Raw genomic sequence first — 18,993 nt, 5'->3', positions numbered from 1 at the left:
ACCGACTGCTGGGCATAACTCACTTAACAACTGCACTTAATAATGGGAATTTTGGCCTCAGTTGTGGTCCTAAGATGAGGACTATCTATAGTAATAGTTTAAGTTGAAAGAACTGATTTGTGCATAGAATAGAAGGTGATTGTGATTTTTTTTTTGTTTCTTCTTGTTCATCACTGTCTGTTTATGTATATCTGTGTTGTGTCTGTCTCTCTTGAAAGCCCAGTGGGAAAGGGAAACGTCTTCCAGAAGTTTACTGCATTGTAAGCCGCTTGGGGTGTTTCAACCTCTTCTCAAAGGTGAGGGAGAAAGACCATGCAAACCGTCCCCAAAGCGAGTAGGGATGGAGGAGGAGGGAAAAGGCTTCTCTGGCCAGTGGAAGTGGAACTCAAACCATGGATGAACACCTGGTCCCGACTGATAATTCAGTATAGTCCTTTCCTGTTGTCAGATAAGAATCTCACACAAGTGCTTTTTGAAAAGGCCAGTTGTTTCTGTTTGGAGCACATTAAATGCATTTTTCTTCCTTTGCCAGAGAAAGTAGATACTACAAGTGATATGTGATTTAACATTTCCTTCTGTTTGTTGGGGTTTTTTTAAAGAAAGAAGAAAAAAGAAAATAGTCACCTAGAACAGGGGTCTCCAACCTTGGCAACTTTAAGCCTGGAGGACTTCAACTCCCAAAATTCTCCAGTTGCTGGCTGGGGAATTCTGGGAGTTGAGGTCCTCCAGGCTTAAAGTTGCTGGCTGGGGAATTCTGGGAGTTGAAGTCCTCCAGGCTTAAAGTTGCTGGCTAGGGAATTCTAGGAGTTGAAGTCCTCCAGGCTTAAAGTTGCTGGCTGGGGAATTCTGGGAGTTGAGGTCCTCCAGGCTTAAAGTTGCTGGTTGGGGAATTCTAGGAGTTGAAGTCCTCCAGGCTTAAAGTTGCTGGCTGGGGAATTCTGGGAGTTGAGGTCCTCCAGGCTTAAAGTTGCTGGCTGGGGAATTCTGGGAATTGAAATTCTCCAGGCTTAAAGTTGCTGGCTGGGGAATTCTGGGAGTTGAAGTCCTCCAGGCTTAAAGTTGCCAAGGTTGGAGACCCGTGACCTAGAGAAGAGAGGCAGTTTGGATCAGAAAAGTATCTTCTCGGAGACGGAGACCATCATCTCCTCATTTTTTTCCCCTACAATTTCCAATTTTTAAAATGGCTCCCAGTCCTGCTAGGTACTTCCCACAGATAGCTAAATAAGTTTCAAAAGCAGTTTGGGAAGGGGACATATTGTCCAAGAATACATTTTCTGGACAGAAATGCATAGTGCTGTCTTTTTCAAACCTACCCGCCAGCTATTCACTTAACTTGGAAGAAGACGCAGTAACCCAACAACAGCATCAGGCATCTAAATGAAAGAGAAGGCTCTTACCACCAGTAACTGTTTCATAAAAGTGGGATTCTGATGCTTGACTGTTTTGTGTGGCATCAAACGACGATATGACAACAATGAAAAGCTAGCAAGAGGAAAAAAATGAATGGATTCCTGCAGCAAAATACACAATGCCCTCCTCTCTCTTTCTTCTTTCTCTGTTGTTCAGATCTTGGATGAGGTTGAGAAAAGACGTGGAATTTCTCCTGCTTTGGTCCAGCCACTCATGAGGAGTGTCATGGAAGCCCCTTTCCCAGCCCTGGGTCGGACTATCTCCATCAAGAACTTCCTGCCTGGTTCTGGAACAGAAGTAATGCTGGCTGGGGAATTCTGGGAGTTGAAGTCCACTGAAGGCAAAAGCCACTGATCTAGATAGAACCACCCTTCAAAAGTAGATGAAGTAGCTAAACTTGCATGCTTGCAAGTTCTCATCTACATGTGTCAGTGGTTTGGGCTGGTTCGAGTGACCTGGTAGTTAAATTGCTAGCTGACCCTGCCCCTTCTCACCCTGCCCCTCCCAAGAGTCCCCACGCGCCCCATTTGGCTCCCAGGTAAGTGCGGGGAGGCCTCCTAGGCCCAAAATGGGGCGTGGGAGTGTTTTCGCTCTCGGGAGTGCAGGAGGCCGAGTGCTGCCTGTCATACCTTCTGGCCACGCCCACCATAGCCACGCCCACCTAGCCATTCATTGGGGCAGACAGCCATTGTTAAATTATTTGAATCCCACCATGTTTCCTTTTGAATCCTTCAATTAACTGCTTTCTGCAGATATTTTTCCCAAAAAGAAAAGAAAAGAGGCTTACTGAGTAGCAAAGTGCCAATCTGAATCTTGCAAGGCACATTTAAAAATTAAAAATAGTAATTGCAATCAAGTTTTTTTTTCAAGTCTGATTATACAGAAGGAGGAGGGGGGAAGGCAAAGTCAATGGGTAGGAGACATTCATTGGAGGATGTGGAGATCATAATTAGGAATCAGCACATTTGTTTCTTCCTGATAGAAGATTCCAATGTGGAAATACACAGAATGGTAGAGGGGCTTTTGAATAAGGCAAATTTACAAAACAAATTTCCACTGGTCTGAAAAGGCTGCAGTTGGTATTTTCAGAGTCTTACTCCCCCTATTTACACATTTAATAATAGGGCTTATAGGTTGCTCAGGTCAGAACAGACTTTGAGTTGATTTTACATCTTGTATATCTCCTGCATTCTTCGTTTCAGATTATAGAGCTGTGTCGACCACTTGATTCAAGACTTGAACACGTTGATTTTGAGTCCTTGTTCTCCTCGCTTAGCATCCGGCACTTAAGCAGAGTCTTTGCTTCCTTGCTGTTGGAGAGACGGGTGATATTTATAGCAGACAAGCTCAGGTAACCAACCGCCTGCCTCCTATTTCTCTGCCTTACCTGGCAGACAAACTATTATCCAGTCTATCTGTCCTTAAAGCAGCTTTTCAATGGTTGCCTACATCCCAAAGTAGTGGCTGTGTCTCTTTTCCTAGGTTCAAAAAGGCAGAAACGTATCTTCTGTACAATTAGAGTTCTGGAGCTGAGACATCTGTGATGTATATTTCTCCTTTCTTGGCTCCCACTTGAAGTTGGCTTCAAACGTTAATGCTTTCCATGTAAAAATTGCAGTTATCCCTAAATAATAGGAGTGTCTGGCTCATCTTGGTTGATCTCCAGCTATGGATATCGCTTTGGGACAGTGGGGAGTGGCTGCTACAGTCAGTCTAGATTCCAGGGGACAAATTTGTGCAAGATGTAATGATAGCTGGGCTTTTTGGATGAACTCCAGAGCTGAATAACCCAGAAAAGACTCAGAAATGAATAGCAGAAAAATCAGAGCAGGGTTCAACCTTGACAACTTTAAGCCTGGCGGATTTCAACTCCCAGAATTCTGGGAGTTGAAGTCCTCCAGGCTTAAAGCTGCCAAGGTTGGAGACCCCTGTTTCAGAGGATGGAGAAAGCAGGAGCAGCTGGGCCTCCGTATTCTTTCTGTTTCGTGGTTAAAAACATCTAGCTAGGAGCTAGATAGATGATCATATATGTTGTTATAGATTCTTGTTCCTTTGCCCGGATAAATAAATAGAAAAACATGGCTTTGTAAAGTCAGATACACTGCATCTACTGCACCATAAAACTATGGCCCATTGTTTAATTTTATCTGACTATACTACTGAATTCATTTGGAGGAAAAGGTTGCTTCTTTGGAACTCACGGTGAATGCATGTCCAGTAAGTGTTAAAATGCATGGTTTCATATTATTTATAATAAAAGGACTTAAGATGAACACGAGTGTTTCTACATGAGTTGTTTACATTGGAACAGATATCATTTTGAACTGCTAAAGTATCCAGATCACAGGGTGTCAAAGTCAATCCTGTTACAGGCCGGATCGTGACGTATCGTGATGTTTCTTGCCTTTGTGGAGCCGGGATGGGCGTGGCTTGTGGGTGACATAACCGGCTTGTAGGCTGCCAGTCTGACAGACCTGATCCAGGTGATGCAGCTGCTGAACAGCTGAACGGAAGTGTTTGCAAGATTGCCCTTCCATCTTTTTCATTCTAAGGATTTGTGTGACTTAAGTATTTGTAACTTAAAAAGTACTTGAGCGTATGATTTACATGTTCTGCACAATTTCAAAATGGATTCTCATCATTTTGAAGCAGAAAACACATATAAATAGTACTGGAGCCTGTTGATAAGCAGAAAGTAGCTTTCACTTTAAAAACAAAACAAAATCCTGACCATTGACGAAGATCTGTGTTCTACAGTCTAATTATTGTTGTTCCCAGCCATTCAAAGGTAACCAGATTCTTGATTCTTTCCCAGTCAGTTGTACATAATCTGCATGGCTATACAGAACACCTAAGTATTCTCTCTCTACCATTACTGGGTCTTCCTTAGTAGCATATATACACTGCAGTAACTAAAATATGCTCACAATATGCTTTGAATAAAAATATGCAAAGGTTTAGGTGGCTTTGGGGCCCTTAATAAGCTTAAATGGCACAGTTATAAAGGTTAGGAAGGCTAACAGTGTTTTGCCAACCAAAATCTATTGGCTTTGAAGCCTCAGGATACCTATATATTTGCATATATGCAGCTTACAGCATACCGCTTAATGCCAGACCTATGCCATGTGCTTTGTCCTTATGCCTACAAGGTTTCAGGTTTTTTCTGTGGGTATCAGAAGTTGAGCAGGCAGTTTGTAAACTTTCTGATCCCCCTGCAAAGATAGCCTTTGTTTTTCCGCTCACCAATTATTTGGACAAAAACTTCTTCCTCCCACACCTTGGGAAAAAGGGGGCCCAGATTTCTTTAAGATTTTCTGCAGCTGGTGCCTGGCCCTCATCCATTTTTAAAAAGGGATGGGGAGAGCAAGTTTTTTTTCCTCCTAACCAGAAAAGGCAAAATTTAACAGATGAGTAATGATGCTTATTCAAGTTTCAGCAGCCTGCCTGTTTTCACAATTCCCAGTAAGTCCCGCTGCATCCACGGAACTAAGAGAAGGAGTGGTGAAGCTGCCAAAAAAAGAAAGAGGAAAAACATCATTGATTCATTGTGTTGCTGTTTTTTAAAATGGACAAGAGCAGCCCAAATTGATATAGTAGATCTGTTGCGTAAAATGTGAACTGAAGTCTTAAAATTCCTGATTGTAAGTCAATTATAAGAGGACAGGCAGTCTGCTGCCTTCTAGATATTTTGGACTTCAACTCTTATCATAGCTATTGGAAAAGTATAGGTAATCCTCTATTTACAGCAGTTCATTTAATGACTGTTCGAAGTTACAACTGTACTGAAAAAAGTGACTTAGGACCATTTTTCAGTTTTGACCATTGCAACATCCCCATGGTCACATAATCAAAATTCAGACACTATGCAACTAACTCATATTTATGATGGTTGCAGTGTTCCAAGATCATGTGATCACCTTTTGCAACTTTCTGTCAAGAAAGGTTGACAGAAGGGGAACCCAGATTTACATAACAACTATGTTACTAGCATTTCAGTTAAAATAACCTTTCTCAGCTTCAGTTCTAGAATTTTTGGCAGACAAATAACAAGTCTTCAAAAAGACAATCCTTGTTGAAGCTGATGAAACTTGAAGAATATAATCCCTAGATGGTTAAGTTAGAGAAAATTTCACTAGAAAATTGCCTTTAATGTCCTTAACTTAACAACTGCAGCAATTTACTTAATAACTGGTGAGAAATGTCATAAAACGGGGCAAATTCACTTAATAATGTCTTGCTTAGCAACAGACATTTTGGTCGTAAGTTAAGGACTACCTGTATAATCAAGGTTTGTGGGAGCTGAAGTTCCAAATACCTAGAACTGTGATGGCAATCCTATGACATGCGTGTCACAGGTGGCATGCGTAACCATATCAGTGGGCACGCAAGCTCAGCTCCGGCACACGCATGCTGATTTTCGGGCCTTCTGGGCCCACCAGAAGTAGGGAAACAGGCTGTTTTCTGCCTTCGGAGGGCCTGGGAGGTGGTGGGGAAGGGCTGTTTTTCTCTCTCATCTGGCTCCAGAACCTCTCTATGAGTCTGGGAAGGGCAAAAACGGCCTTCCCCACCTCCATGGAGGCCCTCTGGAGGCCAGAAATGGCCCATTTACCAACTTACAGTTGGACAGGAAGTGACTTTTTTTGCTGCCCTCAGCCTCCAGAGCCAGGTGAGAGAGAAAAATGGGCCTACCGGGCCATTGTGTGCCAGGAGCAGGGGAGGGAGGGCGTCACGCACGCATGCGTGGGGGCGGGGTGCATAGAATTATGGGTGTGGGCATGCGCGCGCACGCAACCCTCCCCCACCCCCCCGCCTCCTGGCACACAATGACAAAAAGGTCAGCTAGAAGGTATCAGGCTACCCTGCTTTTAAGTCTCTTTTGATTTGATTTTTTGATTTTTATACCGCCCTTCTCCCGAAGGACTCAGGGCGGTGTACAGGCATAATAAAACCGACAATACAATATACAAGTTTAAAATACGATTTTAAAAACTTATTTAAATTAGCCCAGTAATTAAAATTTACCATATTAAAAAACCCCGTTTAAAATTAATAAAATTTAACATTAAAATCCCAGTTTAAGCCAGCCCCGCGCGGATAAAAAGATGAGTCTTGAGTTCGCGACGAAATGTCCGAAGGTCAGGTATTTGGCGTAAACCCGGGGGAAGCTCGTTCCAGAGTGTGGGAGCCCCCACAGAGAAGGCCCTCCCCCGGGGGGCCGCCAGCCGACATTGTTTGGCGGACGGCACCCTGAGAAGTCCCTCTCTATGGGAGCGTACGGGTCGGTGGGAGGCGTGTGGTAACAGCAGGCGGTCCCGTAAGTACCCAGGTCCTAAGCCATGGAGCGATTTAAAGGTCATAACCAGCACCTTAAAGTGCACCGGAAGGCCACAGGCAGCCAGTGCAGTCTGCGCGGAGGCGGTGTTACATGGGAGCTACGTGTAGCTCCTCTATAACCCGCGCAGCTGCATTCTGGACTAACTGAAGCCTCCGAGTGCACTTCAAGAGCCCATGTAGAGAGCATTACAGTAATCCAAGCGAGAGGTAGCAGGCGCATGAGTGACTGTGCATAAGGCATCCCGATCAAGGAAGGCGCAACTGCGAACCAGGCGAACCTGGTGGAAGGCCCTCCTGGAGGCGGCCGTCAAATGGTCTTCAAACGACAGCCGATCATCCAGGAGGACACCCAAGTTGCGCACCCTATCCTTTGGGGCCAGTAACTCGCCTCCAACAGCCAGCCGCGGCTGCAGCTGACTGAATCGGGTGCCGGCATCCACAGCCACTCCGTCTTGGAGGATTAAGCTTGAGCCTGTTTCTCCCCATCCAGACCCGTACAGCTTCCAAACACCGGGACAGCACTTCAACAACTTCATTGGGGTGGTCCGGGGTGGAAAAATACAGCTGGGTGTCATCAGCGTACTGCTGGTATCTCACCCGAAACCACTGATGATCTCACCCAGCGGCTTCATGTAGATGTTGAACAGCAGGCGAGAGAATCGACCCCGTGGGACCCCACAAGTGAGGCCCCTCGCGGTGACCACTGCCCCCTGTCAACACCGTCTGCGACGGTCGGAGAGATAGGAGGAGAACCACTGATATCGGTGCCTCCACTCCCAATCCCCCAACCGGCGCAGCAGGATACCATGATCGATGGTATCGAGCGCTGAGAGGTCTAATAGGACCAGGGCAGAGGAATATCCCTGTCCCTGGCCCTCCAGAGATCATCCACCAATGCGACCAAAGCTGTCTCCGTGCTGTATCCGGGTCGGAAGCCGGACTGGAGCAGGTCTAGATAGACATCTTCATCCAGGTGTTGGGGCAGCTGTCGCGCCACGGCACTCTCTACAACCGCAACAAAGCGAAGGTTGGAACTGGGCGATAATTACCCAAAATAGCTGGGTCCAAAGAGGGCTTCTTAAGGAGGGTCTCACCACCGCCTCTTTCAAGGCGGCAGGAAAACCCGTCCAACAAAGCGTTGATAATCCTCTGGAGCCAGCCTCGTGTCACCGCCTGAGTGGCCAGTACCAGCCAGGAAGGGCACGGGTCCAGTAAACATGTCGTGCCATGAAGCCTCCCCAACAACCTGTCCACGTCCTCGGGAGCCACAGGGTCAAACTCATCCCAAATGTGCTCAACAAGGCGTGCCTCCTCTCCTCGCTTGGATCATCCCAAATTCGGTCCAGACCGTCCCTCAGCTGAGCGATTTTATCGTATAGATAACCACTAAACTCCTCGGCTCGTCCTGCAAGGGTCATCCGCACCTCCTGATGTAGGAGGCGGGTCACCCAGGCTGGGCGGCCGGGCGGTTATCTGCCGACGCAATGAGGGTGGAGGCGTAGGAGCGCCTCGCTTCCCTCATTGCCACTAGGTAGGTCCTAGAATAGGTCCTAACTAGTGTCCGATCAGCTTCGGAGCGACTGGACCTCCAGGTGCTCTCTAGGCGTCTTCTATTTTCTAATCTTAAACAAGATTAGAAAATAGAATAGAATAGAAGTGTTTGCAAAATTGTAAACAGTGTGTTTAGAATCTGGATTTTATATATACTTCAAAAACAATTTGAAGCAAGTACTTCCTGCAAGTATTGTACAGCTTTGCAATAGAGCCCCCCCCACTTTTTTTTGCAAGCTTGTTTGTGAACTCAAGAAAAAGATAGAGCTGCTTTAAAAGCCATATTGAAAATGTGCAACCTTGATTCAGCTTGCAAAAACAGCAGCATTCTCTAGCTAAAAAAAGTTACATTGCTTAAATGACTAAGCATACACAAGTAAAGTATATACAACTTTCATTAGAGCAATGGTCACCAACCCGTGGTCTGCGAGAAAATTTTGGTAGTCCACAGAAAAATTATTTGCATTTTTTATATAGCACTAAATACTATTTATCTTTTTAAAAAATCCATATTAGTGGTCCACGAGATTTAAAATTATGAATTTTGTGGTCCCTGAGGTCCAAAAGCTTGGTGACCCCTGAGTTAGAGTAATTGTGCAAATTTTCTTGAGTAATAGGTGTAACATTTGGCACAATCACGAAAAGTAACAGCCATAGAATCATTATTTCCGTGATTCCAAGGAAACATGTACACTTGAGGCCTGAACTTGATTTTATTGGTTTAAGGAACATATTAAAGTTCAAGTCCTAATTTATGTGGTTCTAAAATTTGAAAAGGTGCTCTAATTCTCTTACCTGTAATGTTTGATTTTTAACATGTGAAGGATATAAAAAAACTATGTTCTGTGTTGGAATCTAAATATTTCTATTGCAAGTTTTTCTTCTGACAAATTAAGGTTATAGCTTTGTTAAATTTACTAGATTGAGAGATTTAAGCAAAAACTGTGGAAGGCCAATCAAAGGATGGGTTATATTCATAGAGCCATGGAGATTTGCATATTCCAGCTGGAATTCAGAAGAGGAGATGTTTGCTCAGATACTGTATATACAAATTGCATCATTCCATTACACAGATCATGATTACTTGGACACGAACCAAGTAGTGATATCATAGTCACTACTTTCGTTTGTCAGAAATATGTTTTATTAAGTGGGTGGAGAAATCATTTTCTCTTGCAACCTGTCACTCTGCATTTTTCATCCTATTTTCCTCTGACTGTATCCTATTTGGCAACTGTGGTCATCCGTAGGAGGTGTAGAATTACTCCATAAAAAGAGGCTCCACTTGCCTTAGGGATCTTTTCTCTGCCTTTTGGGTTATTTTCATGCTTCTTTTATAAATGTGCAACAAAGACTGCTTTTTAGTATTATGGTACACAGTTTAGGAATTGGGCTGAAGGAGAAATCTTCAAGTTTAATACATAAACAATAACGTTTGCTTGGGAAAATGGGAATTATTTTATGCTTCTGAAGGGAGATTTAATTTCTGTTTGGTTTTCTTCTTCCCTCACTTCCTTTATTAAAAACCAGTCCTGAAGCAGCTGTTTGAGATTGTTCAATGGTTTGGAATGCTTCAAGTAATTAAACAGAAGGTATTTAATGAGTACATTCTGATTTTTAAAAAAGCATAGGAGAATTTGGATTTATCACAGTCTTACTCCAGCCGGTCATATTGATATATGTCTCACTTGTTCACTGAGAGAACTATTTACTAACTATACATATCTTGGGCATCTCAGAAGTGACCTTACATTTGGGGTAGTGGACTTAGGCAGGGGTGGGCTTCAAAAAATTTAGCAAGGGGTTCTTGGTCCAGTTGCTGGGTGGGCGTGGCCATGGTGGGCATGGCCTAGTCGGCTTTCTGCACCACGGGGGAGGGGGGGACTTTTTGCCATCCCCGGGTTCCAGAGGCTTTCCTTGAGCCTCTGGGAGGGTGAAAACAGCCTCCCCAGGCTCTGGAGACCCTCTTCCCTAACTTCCGATAGGCCCATTTTTCACCCTTCCCGAGACTCTGCACTTACCTACATCCAAAACAGGGGGGGGGGACTCCTGGGAGGGGCAGGGTGGGGTGGGTGGGGCCAGCCAGGAGTGGGATTTGGGGGTTCTCTGAACTGCACAAAATTTTAGCTAGAGGTTCTCCTGAACCCCTGTGAACCCCCAGCAGCCCACCCCTGGACTTAGGATCTCGTGAAATGGCAACCAGTTCTGTTTGTTGTTTATTTTAACTATAAGGGAGGGATACTATACTCTTTGATGGAAAGGAGAACATTGACTTTGGAAAAATGTTTTGAGCCAGTTTTGGTACATGTGGTTTCTTCCATATTTCTGTAGCTTTCGGTGAAAGGAAAAGGCTTTTGAGTGTACGTGTTGCGGAGCATTTTTGAACAAAGACCAAACCATGTTTAATAAGCACATTTATTCATAAATAAATTGCTGAGTTGCCTTTTGATCCAAATAAGATCATTTTTTAGGCAACTTCACAATAGAAAACTTTAAACCAATGTAAAAACCTGGGATATCAACCAAAGCAAAACAATAGGAAAAAGTTCCGTTGAAGCAAAGAGAATACTTTTGAAGTTATTTAAAAGGCATGCGGAATAGGAAAAAAAAGTTTTAACAGCCCATCTGCAACAGAACAAAGATGCCAATTTAAGCTACGTGCGGAAAGTGCATATCTTGTTATTTTTCTTTCCCTTCTCAAAATTCTTTCTGTTATTATGAACCTTGAGAGTGGAAAAGGGGGGGAAACTTATTTCTTCCTCCCTCCCCCACCACCTTCCCATAATAACTCTAGTAATTGATCTTGTCAGCTAAAAAACCTTGGATGTGCATGTTTCCATTAAAAAAAACAAAAAACCAAGCTTTAATTTGAGCCGCTCAACTCTTTTGTACAAAGCTTATCATTGAGATAGGAAGAATCCAATAATTGGTAATTCAAAAGAACTCTGGAAGCCAAAGTGCCTTTCTATTTTTATTTTTTATTTTAGAATTTATTTTTTCCTGGAGTGGAAATGACAGATTTTGACTGTCATTTTACAAAGAGAAGCCAGCAGCTCATTTAGAGTTTCGTGGTTTCATTTTAATGATTAATGTTTTACTTGGGATCCAATTTTACCAACATGTCATTCCATATTTTAATTAATTATATATATATAAACATGGATGGGGATAAATCCCACAAAGTAATTTGAAATTATTGCTTTAATACAGCTGTGACATTTAATCTTTTATTGCATTATTTGAAAAAAAAAATGGTGTTTTTTTAAAAAAAGAAGTTTAAAAAGCTTCTGAAAGCTTGCAGTGGCAGGATCCCAAGAGAAGTGTAAAATAGTAATATTACAGCATGGAAATTTAATAAATAAATATGATTAGATGAACAAATTACAATTAATCACATTCTTCCAATCCTCTCAGTTTAAACATCTTGGTCTCTATGCAATTCCAAATCTGTCATTTACAGCCCAGGAATTATAATTCCAGAGAGTATCAATATTGGAATGGTCTGTCTATGGAGATTCTCAGTCATCCACATCATGGTTGTCCCAAAGGTACTTTTTTTCTCAAGAAGCAACTGGACTTTCTGGTTTTTCTTTGAAGAGGTTTCACTTCTCATCCAAGAAGCTTTTTCAGCTCAGAGCTGAAGAAGCTTCTTGGATGAGAAATGAAACGTCTTCAAAGAAAAACCAGAAAGTCCAGTTGCCTCTTGAAAAAGCACCTTTGGGACATTAGAACAGTCTCATAAAATCTGTAGTGGACAGTAGTTTGAAGACGATTGCTCCAAAGTATTTGGTGATGAGAGTAGGGCTCCATTACTCATGATGTCCCAACTCCTTTCTTCTTTCTCCCAAAAAGTCAGTTTAGCAACAATGGACTCTGAGAAAGATTTTGGGCATTGACAGATGTGCTATAAACATGAGTTTCCTAAAAGCAAGTTAGATTTGCTGTTTTGGTGGCAGGTTGATAGCGAGGGCAGCTTAAAACCCATGCCATCTTCTGCAGGCAATCTAGATCCAGGTTGCTGGAATGGAGGAGAAGCAGTGTTGATCATGATGTGCATTTCTGTGGAGTTAAGAAGACTAGAAAGATAAGGGGAGGGGAGAAGGAATGAGTTTAGAATTCGACACTTCACATCTCATAGAAATTTTAATTTTTATAATCATGGGGGATAGAAAGTTTATTCTGTTAAAAAAAAGCCAGAATTGCTGCATAGCACTTCAGTCCTCCTCCTCCTCCTCCTTTGCAAGTTCTTTCGTTTTCTGTCACATAACTGCAGAAATTGTTGTCAGGCGTGGAATATTCTTTCTCCACCAAGCCTTCTCCTTTTCCCTCCTGCTCAGCACACATTCTCTCATGGTGCTTAACTCAAGCCAGCTGTAAGTAGTTTCCTAGCCATATGATTCCTTTAGGCAGCACAATATATCTCCCTCCTCCTTCTCTTCCTCCCGTCTCCATCCATTCAAGACCTGGCTTATAAACTGAATGACGTTATGGCTCTGTTTGAGTTACATACTCAGCTTCCAGATGCTCAAGATTTCGGGCCTACACTGATGAGTGGCTTGTTCTCTTGCCTATCTCGGAGGGTGGGGTTTGAAAACTGTTGGTTTTGATTATGAAAATAGCATTACCGTATTCTCCTTTTGCAAAAAGACAGTTTTCTGGCAGTTACTTTCCTAAAATCTGAAAGACCCAAAGTCTCTCCTAATCTGGGGGCTCTATTTGAGCGTAAACTGCATGTCACCCATATCTAAACTGCATGTCATCCAAACATATCTAGAAAGGCTGTCCTGAGTGCATTAGTTCTCTGCCTATCTATTCATTTTTCTGGATGCATTTTTTTCAAAGTACAAGACAGCTTACAAGATTCTTTAAAAATCATGAAAATATCATCATCATTATCGAGGCTCGATTATTCGAATGCACATTGATGAATTTTGCCAAATAGAAATAGCAAAGTTCTTTTTATGCCAGCTATTCTCAACCTGATATGTTTAATATGCATTGGACTTCAGCTCTTGTTTCTATAACTTTGCTGTTCATTCCATGCTTTTCCTTACATTTCCCCTTTGATTAGCAGTATTTCAATTTGATCAACAGGAGGAATTTGTCTCGGCGCAATCATGGTGTTTTAGAATCCAGGCAATTTGAGAAAGTGATGGGTTGTGGTAGATCGGTGGAAGAGCTGCCCATCAGTGGCTATCAGTTTAGATCAGGGGTCTCCATCCTTGGTGACTTTAAGACTTGTGGAATTCCACAAGTCTTAAAGTTGCCAAGGTTGGAGACCCCTGGTTTAAATGATTGGATTCTGCCTCCAGAATCAAAAGTGTGTGTGTGTCTGTGTGTCTGTATGTGTGTATGTCTCAAAAACCATCTTCTAAGGCAGGGGTATCCAAACTTGGCCCCTTGAAGAGTGGAGACTTTAACTCCCAGGATTCCCCAGCCAGCATGAACTATAAAAATGAGCAAGTTGCCGGCTAGGGAATTCTGGGAGTTGAAGTCTACTACTCTTCAAGGGGCCAAGTTTGGACATCCCTGTTCTAAGGAATGAAGAAGTAGAAGAAGCCCCTGCTCATGAGAACTTTTTGGGCTCATCTGCCATGCCACTATGACTCAGAAATTAACTAGATGGGCTTTGAAGTTGATCCCAAAAGGCTTTAAAAAAAATACCAAAATGCTCTCAGTTGTATGTACATCAGAGGGTTCCATGTGAATTTTTTTGTTGATGCCAGCTTCCCACAAATGGCTGATTTCAGCAGAAATGCAGGCTCGGGTTTGATAGCAATTCCATTAGCTGGCAGAAAAAAGTATTAGGAATTTGGGAGGGCTCCATGCCTTGCCACGTGTAAAAGGCAACAGTGTGAAATCTGAGCATTTACTTAATGCTGTATTTCCAGGAATCCTTGTACTCGGGGAAAATGGGCCTAAAACTGAGATGTGAAACCCCAGGATGTAATTTTGAGATATCAGCTTGACTGCAGTGTAGTTGCTGGAAGAACTCAGCTACTTCTGATTAAATCGGTCAGGTGTGTTTTACGGATGCAAAGGAATTCCAGGTTTCTGTTGGGCCTTCTATTGCTAGAATTATTAATGAGAATGCAGACACTAGCATTGAACAAAAGCTGCGGGCATTGTCTCTTTCTATGATCTGAAAAAGGTGTGGATACTTGTGTGCAAAAACTTTTATCACGCAATTATTTTAAAAGCTAATTTAAAAAACACCAGAGAGATGTATGTTTTAAAAATCTTCCTAGGAGAAATATTAGTTTCAAAGAAAAAAAAAGGTTTTAAAAAACTATTTGCATTTTTAAAAAATGGAATATATATATGTATGTATGTTACTATGAATGTAAATGATTTTGCTTTTATTTTTTCTAAAAAAAAACTCTTTAAAAAGCCACCTAGAATACTGTAGTATAAACACAATAAAACAGACTAGATTTTTACAAGTCCATTTTTGGATTAGACTTGATATCATCAGAAAGCCAGTTGTGTTTGTTAAGGTGTGGTTGTGTTGTGTTTAATAATGCCTTGGTAAGGCCACACTTGGAATATTGCATCCAGTTTTGGTCGCCACGATGTAAAAAAGATGTTGAGACTCTAGAAAGAGTGCAGAGAAGAGCAACAAAGATGATTAGGGGACTGGAGGATAAAACATATGAAGAACGGTTGCAGGAACTGGGTATGTCTAGTTTAACAAAAAGAAGGACTAGGGGAGACATGATAGCTGTGTTCCAATATCTTAGGGGCTGCCACAAAGAAGAGGGAGTCAGGCTGTTCACCAAAGCACCTGAGGGTAGAACAAGAAGCAATGGGTGGAAACTGATCAAAGAAAGAAGCAACTTAGAACTAAGGAGAAATTTCCTGACAGTTAGAACAATTAATAAGTGGAACGACTTGCCTTCAGAAGTTGTGAATGCTCCAACACTGGAAATTTTTAAGAAAATGTTGGATAATCATCTGACTGAGATGGTGTAGGGTTTCCTGCCTGGGCAGGGGGTTGGACTAGAAGGCCTCCAAGGTCCCTTCCAACTCTGATGTCATGTTATGTCATGTTAAATGCTTTGAAGAGCTACTACAAGGAACCTTGATTGCTTCTTTTATTTCTTTCTTCTAGTACCTTGTCCAAATGCTGCCATGCCACAGTGGCCCTTCTCTACCCCTTTACCTGGCAGCACACCTACATCCCGGTACTTCCCCCTTCAATGATTGACATTGTCTGCTCGCCAACCCCCTTTCTGATTGGCCTGCTCTCCAGTTCCTTGGCCCGCCTCAAGGAGCTCCCAGTGGAAGAGGTGAGATCAGAAGAGCTGAAGGTTGTGTTAAACCCCAATTTATTTATTTATTTATTTATTTATTTATTATATTTGTATACCGCCCTTCTCCCGAAGGACTCAGGGCGGTTCACAGACAAAAAACAACAGAAAACATATAATAGATTAAAAACAGCTAAAGAATAGATAGTTGAATTCAATTGATGCTCTAACTTTTGAATACAAATTTAAAACCTCATTTAAACCCCTTTTTTAAAAATCCCAATTTAAAAAACTACATTCAGGCTAGTCCTGAATTTGGCTTTTAAGTTGCATGTGGGAAGTCAGATAATGTCCCAGATATGGGACATTTCAATATCTTACTAGCCACATAACTTTAACAATCTGTGTGGTGCATGTTTTCAGCTGGAAACATTATTGTGGCTCAGAGGGAGACCTTTTTAAAACAATGCTTTTCAAACTTGACATTGTTAAGATGTGACCTCAACTCCCCAAATTCCCAGTATACTGGCTGGGGAATTCTGGAGTTGAAATCTGCACATCTTAACGTTGCCAAGTTTGAAAAACGCTGATTTAAAACATGTATTAAAATTGCCTGCAGAAGTAAATAGAGTGCAGTGGTTGGGCTATAGAAAACCGGGGTACGCTCTGTAGAAATTATTTCTTTGAGAAGTTACCCTAGCGCCTGCCATCTCTATTTGTCCAGCCCTTTTAGTCTATTTTTTTTTTAAATCTAGGAGATTTTAAAGGTTATTCGCTTTTTTAAAAAAAAAAACACATATTTATACTTGCTTTATCTTCTTGTTCCAGAGTGAGATGTAGATTTTTTCAGTGCTGTTTTGAAACTGTTTACATGAAACGCCTTCGGGGGAGGGGGGGTATTGCTTTGAGAAGCAGCAGATCCGTTTTTAAAACAAATAACCAAATTAAACACATATTGACAGTTCTGTGCTTCCATCATTACAACTATCTCTCATTTTAATTCAGTCCATTGCTGCTGTCTGTTGTGTGGCAGCTCGGGCAGGAAAGATTCCTGAGAATTTTTCCTGCCTGAGCATTCTCTCTCTCTCTCTCTCTCTCTCTCTCTCTCTCTCTCTCTCATTCACTCTCACTCTCTCTTTCTTTCTCTCAGGAATTTTTCATGTCTGAGCTGAGAAAATTCCTGAGAGAAAGCATTCTATGTCTCTCTCTCAAGAGAGAGAGACAGATAGATAGATATGTATGTATGTATGTATGTATGTATGTATGTATGTATGTATGTATGTATACACACACAGGGAGAGATACAAGGAGAGGGAGAGGGAGAGAGAGAGAGAAGTGAAGAATAGCTTCCATGTGTTTCAGTTGTCAGCTTGTGGTTTTGTGGTGAAATACATAAAACCACCCTATGATCAGACTGGATTTCATATCTTTTTGTGGCTCATGGGATTCCATTGATGAGATGCAGCCTTTTCTCCTGAAAGCTGCAAAGCAGGCAGTCTTTTTCTCAAGGACATAAGTCTACTTCTTCCCTCTATCCCTGGAGTGCAGAAACCTGGATGAAAGCCTGAAGGTGTCGTTAAACTGGTCCATTGGGAATGTGTCTCCCAAAGGCATTGGGGCCAGGATAAAAAAGTAAATTCAATTTCTCTTCTATTTACTTGGAAGAAACTTAGCTATACTTTAAGGGAATTATTCAAGAATTTCCTTCTGTCATACCTGAAATTACTCTTTGCTTAACAATTTTTGAGGCATTTTGAGTTCTGTATGCAAGACTTTTAGAGGGCTCACCTGCTCTAATGTTCTCTCTCTCTCTTTTATGTGTATTTATTGATGGCCAGGTCCTTGTGGTTGACCTTGTTAATAACCGGTTCCTTAGACAGGTAAGCATAACTTATTTTTCAGTCTTTTCTTTTTCATTTGTTCAGGGGGAATGGAAGGATGGGGAAATCTTTTGCTGCAAATCATCTATTGAGAATAGCCTATCCCTTTCTTAATTCCTGCAAATCCAAAGAGAATGATGGGAAATCTAGACTAGAAACAGATAGCCATCAAAAGCTGAGACTTGAGCTTTTGAGGTGGCATTGCTTCTCCCAATCTGCAGGCACATTGTCTTACCCGGACGTCTCCTCTGATCAGCAGTTTCGGAAGCATCAAACTCCTAAAACCTGCCAGAGTTACTGGCTGCCAGTGAAAGTATAGAAAGGAAAATAATTGAAACAGTGACCTTTGGCTTTGAGAGAGAAAGAAAGATTGATTATACGTCTGCTCTTCCAGCCAGAATTCATGTACTTTGAGAATATTTTCAAGAGTGCTGTCCTTTTCTTTTTGGATCAGTATGTGTAGTATTAGAAACCTTGGGAAAATCATTTAGAAACAAAAGTTATAAAATAGACAAAGAAAATCCCACATCAGAACCAGCCGAAACAACTTCAGATAACTGCCAAGGCCCTAGCACTGTTGAATATACTTGGTTCTGAATATACTTTTTGCCAACTGTATGCTGGAAGTTAGTTTTTGAACTTACCTATAATTTTTTAGAATGTGGTGTATCCTAGGGCATTGTGGGAAATTTAAAATGGCTCCCCCCACTTTGTTAATTAAGTTGCTATCCCCAGATGGCATTTTTTTCCTCAGTCCTACTCCAAGGGTGAAATTTACTTACCTTCCTTACCGGCTTGGAAGTGCACATGCTGCCCGCGTGCATGAATCACATGCGTGCACAGACCTTCTGTGCATGCTCAAAACCTTCTGCATATGCGCAGAAGGTAAAAAACACATTACTTCCTGGTTAAAACCAGGAAGTAATGACACCCAGGCGGTAGGTGTCGCAGATGGTTCGGCGATCGCTACCAGATCGCAGAACCACCGGCCACGATCGCTACCAGATCGCAGAACCACCGGCCACGATCGCTACCAGATCGCGAGATCCAGTCAGAACCGGGAGCTTTTCACCCCTGCCTTACTCTTATCTTGAAGCTGGCCCTTTCCTGTAAAACAGGTCAGTATTGGATGGTGCCAACTGATCAACCATCTTGTCTAGCTTTCGTGGTTTACAGCCAAGAAATGATGTGAATTGGAGTGTGCATGGCATGTGCTGGTTAGCTATGCTCATGTGGTGCATGAAAAAGAAATATCTATAGAACCGGGGCTGGGGGGGAAATGGTTCCTTCTGGATCTTCTGGCAAAAGTTCACATTGAAGAATCAGCCTCTGCAGTCAGTGCCTTCTCCCCCTTTCAGTGTAATGCTCCTAGAGTGCGTTAATTTGCCCCGAGTTCAACTTTCTGACGTTGTCTTGACACCTGGAGACAATAGTTCCCAGAATATTCCATTAGCTTGGCTGGGAGTTAAAAACTCAATACACCACAAGAGTTATAATCTTCTCATAATTTGGTGTAGTGGTTATGGCGCTAGCCAGGAGTCTGTGTGTGCTAGTCCTGGCTTAGGTAT

The 18,993-nt window shown here is 42.3% G+C and overlaps 1 protein-coding gene across 3 annotated transcripts in view; it reads left to right on the top strand.

The window, feature by feature from the left end:
• DENND2A (DENN domain containing 2A) overlaps window positions 1-18,993 on the top strand; it is a 94,039-nt gene that overhangs the window by 65,100 nt on the left and 9,946 nt on the right. For all 3 annotated transcript variants that reach the window (XM_058191119.1, XM_058191117.1, XM_058191118.1), the window contains exons 12-16: window positions 219-296; window positions 1,567-1,707; window positions 2,613-2,761; window positions 15,407-15,584; window positions 17,384-17,425. In XM_058191119.1, coding sequence (XP_058047102.1) covers window positions 219-296; window positions 1,567-1,707; window positions 2,613-2,761; window positions 15,407-15,584; window positions 17,384-17,425 — 588 coding nt within the window. The remainder of the gene's footprint in view (window positions 1-218; window positions 297-1,566; window positions 1,708-2,612; window positions 2,762-15,406; window positions 15,585-17,383; window positions 17,426-18,993) is intronic.

Source organism: Ahaetulla prasina, chromosome 7 (genome assembly GCF_028640845.1).
Source record: "Ahaetulla prasina isolate Xishuangbanna chromosome 7, ASM2864084v1, whole genome shotgun sequence".
NCBI classification, from domain to species: Eukaryota; Metazoa; Chordata; class Lepidosauria; order Squamata; family Colubridae; genus Ahaetulla; species Ahaetulla prasina.
The sequence above is the reverse complement of the archived record's forward strand: the minus strand, read 5'-3'. Positions and strand labels throughout refer to the sequence as shown.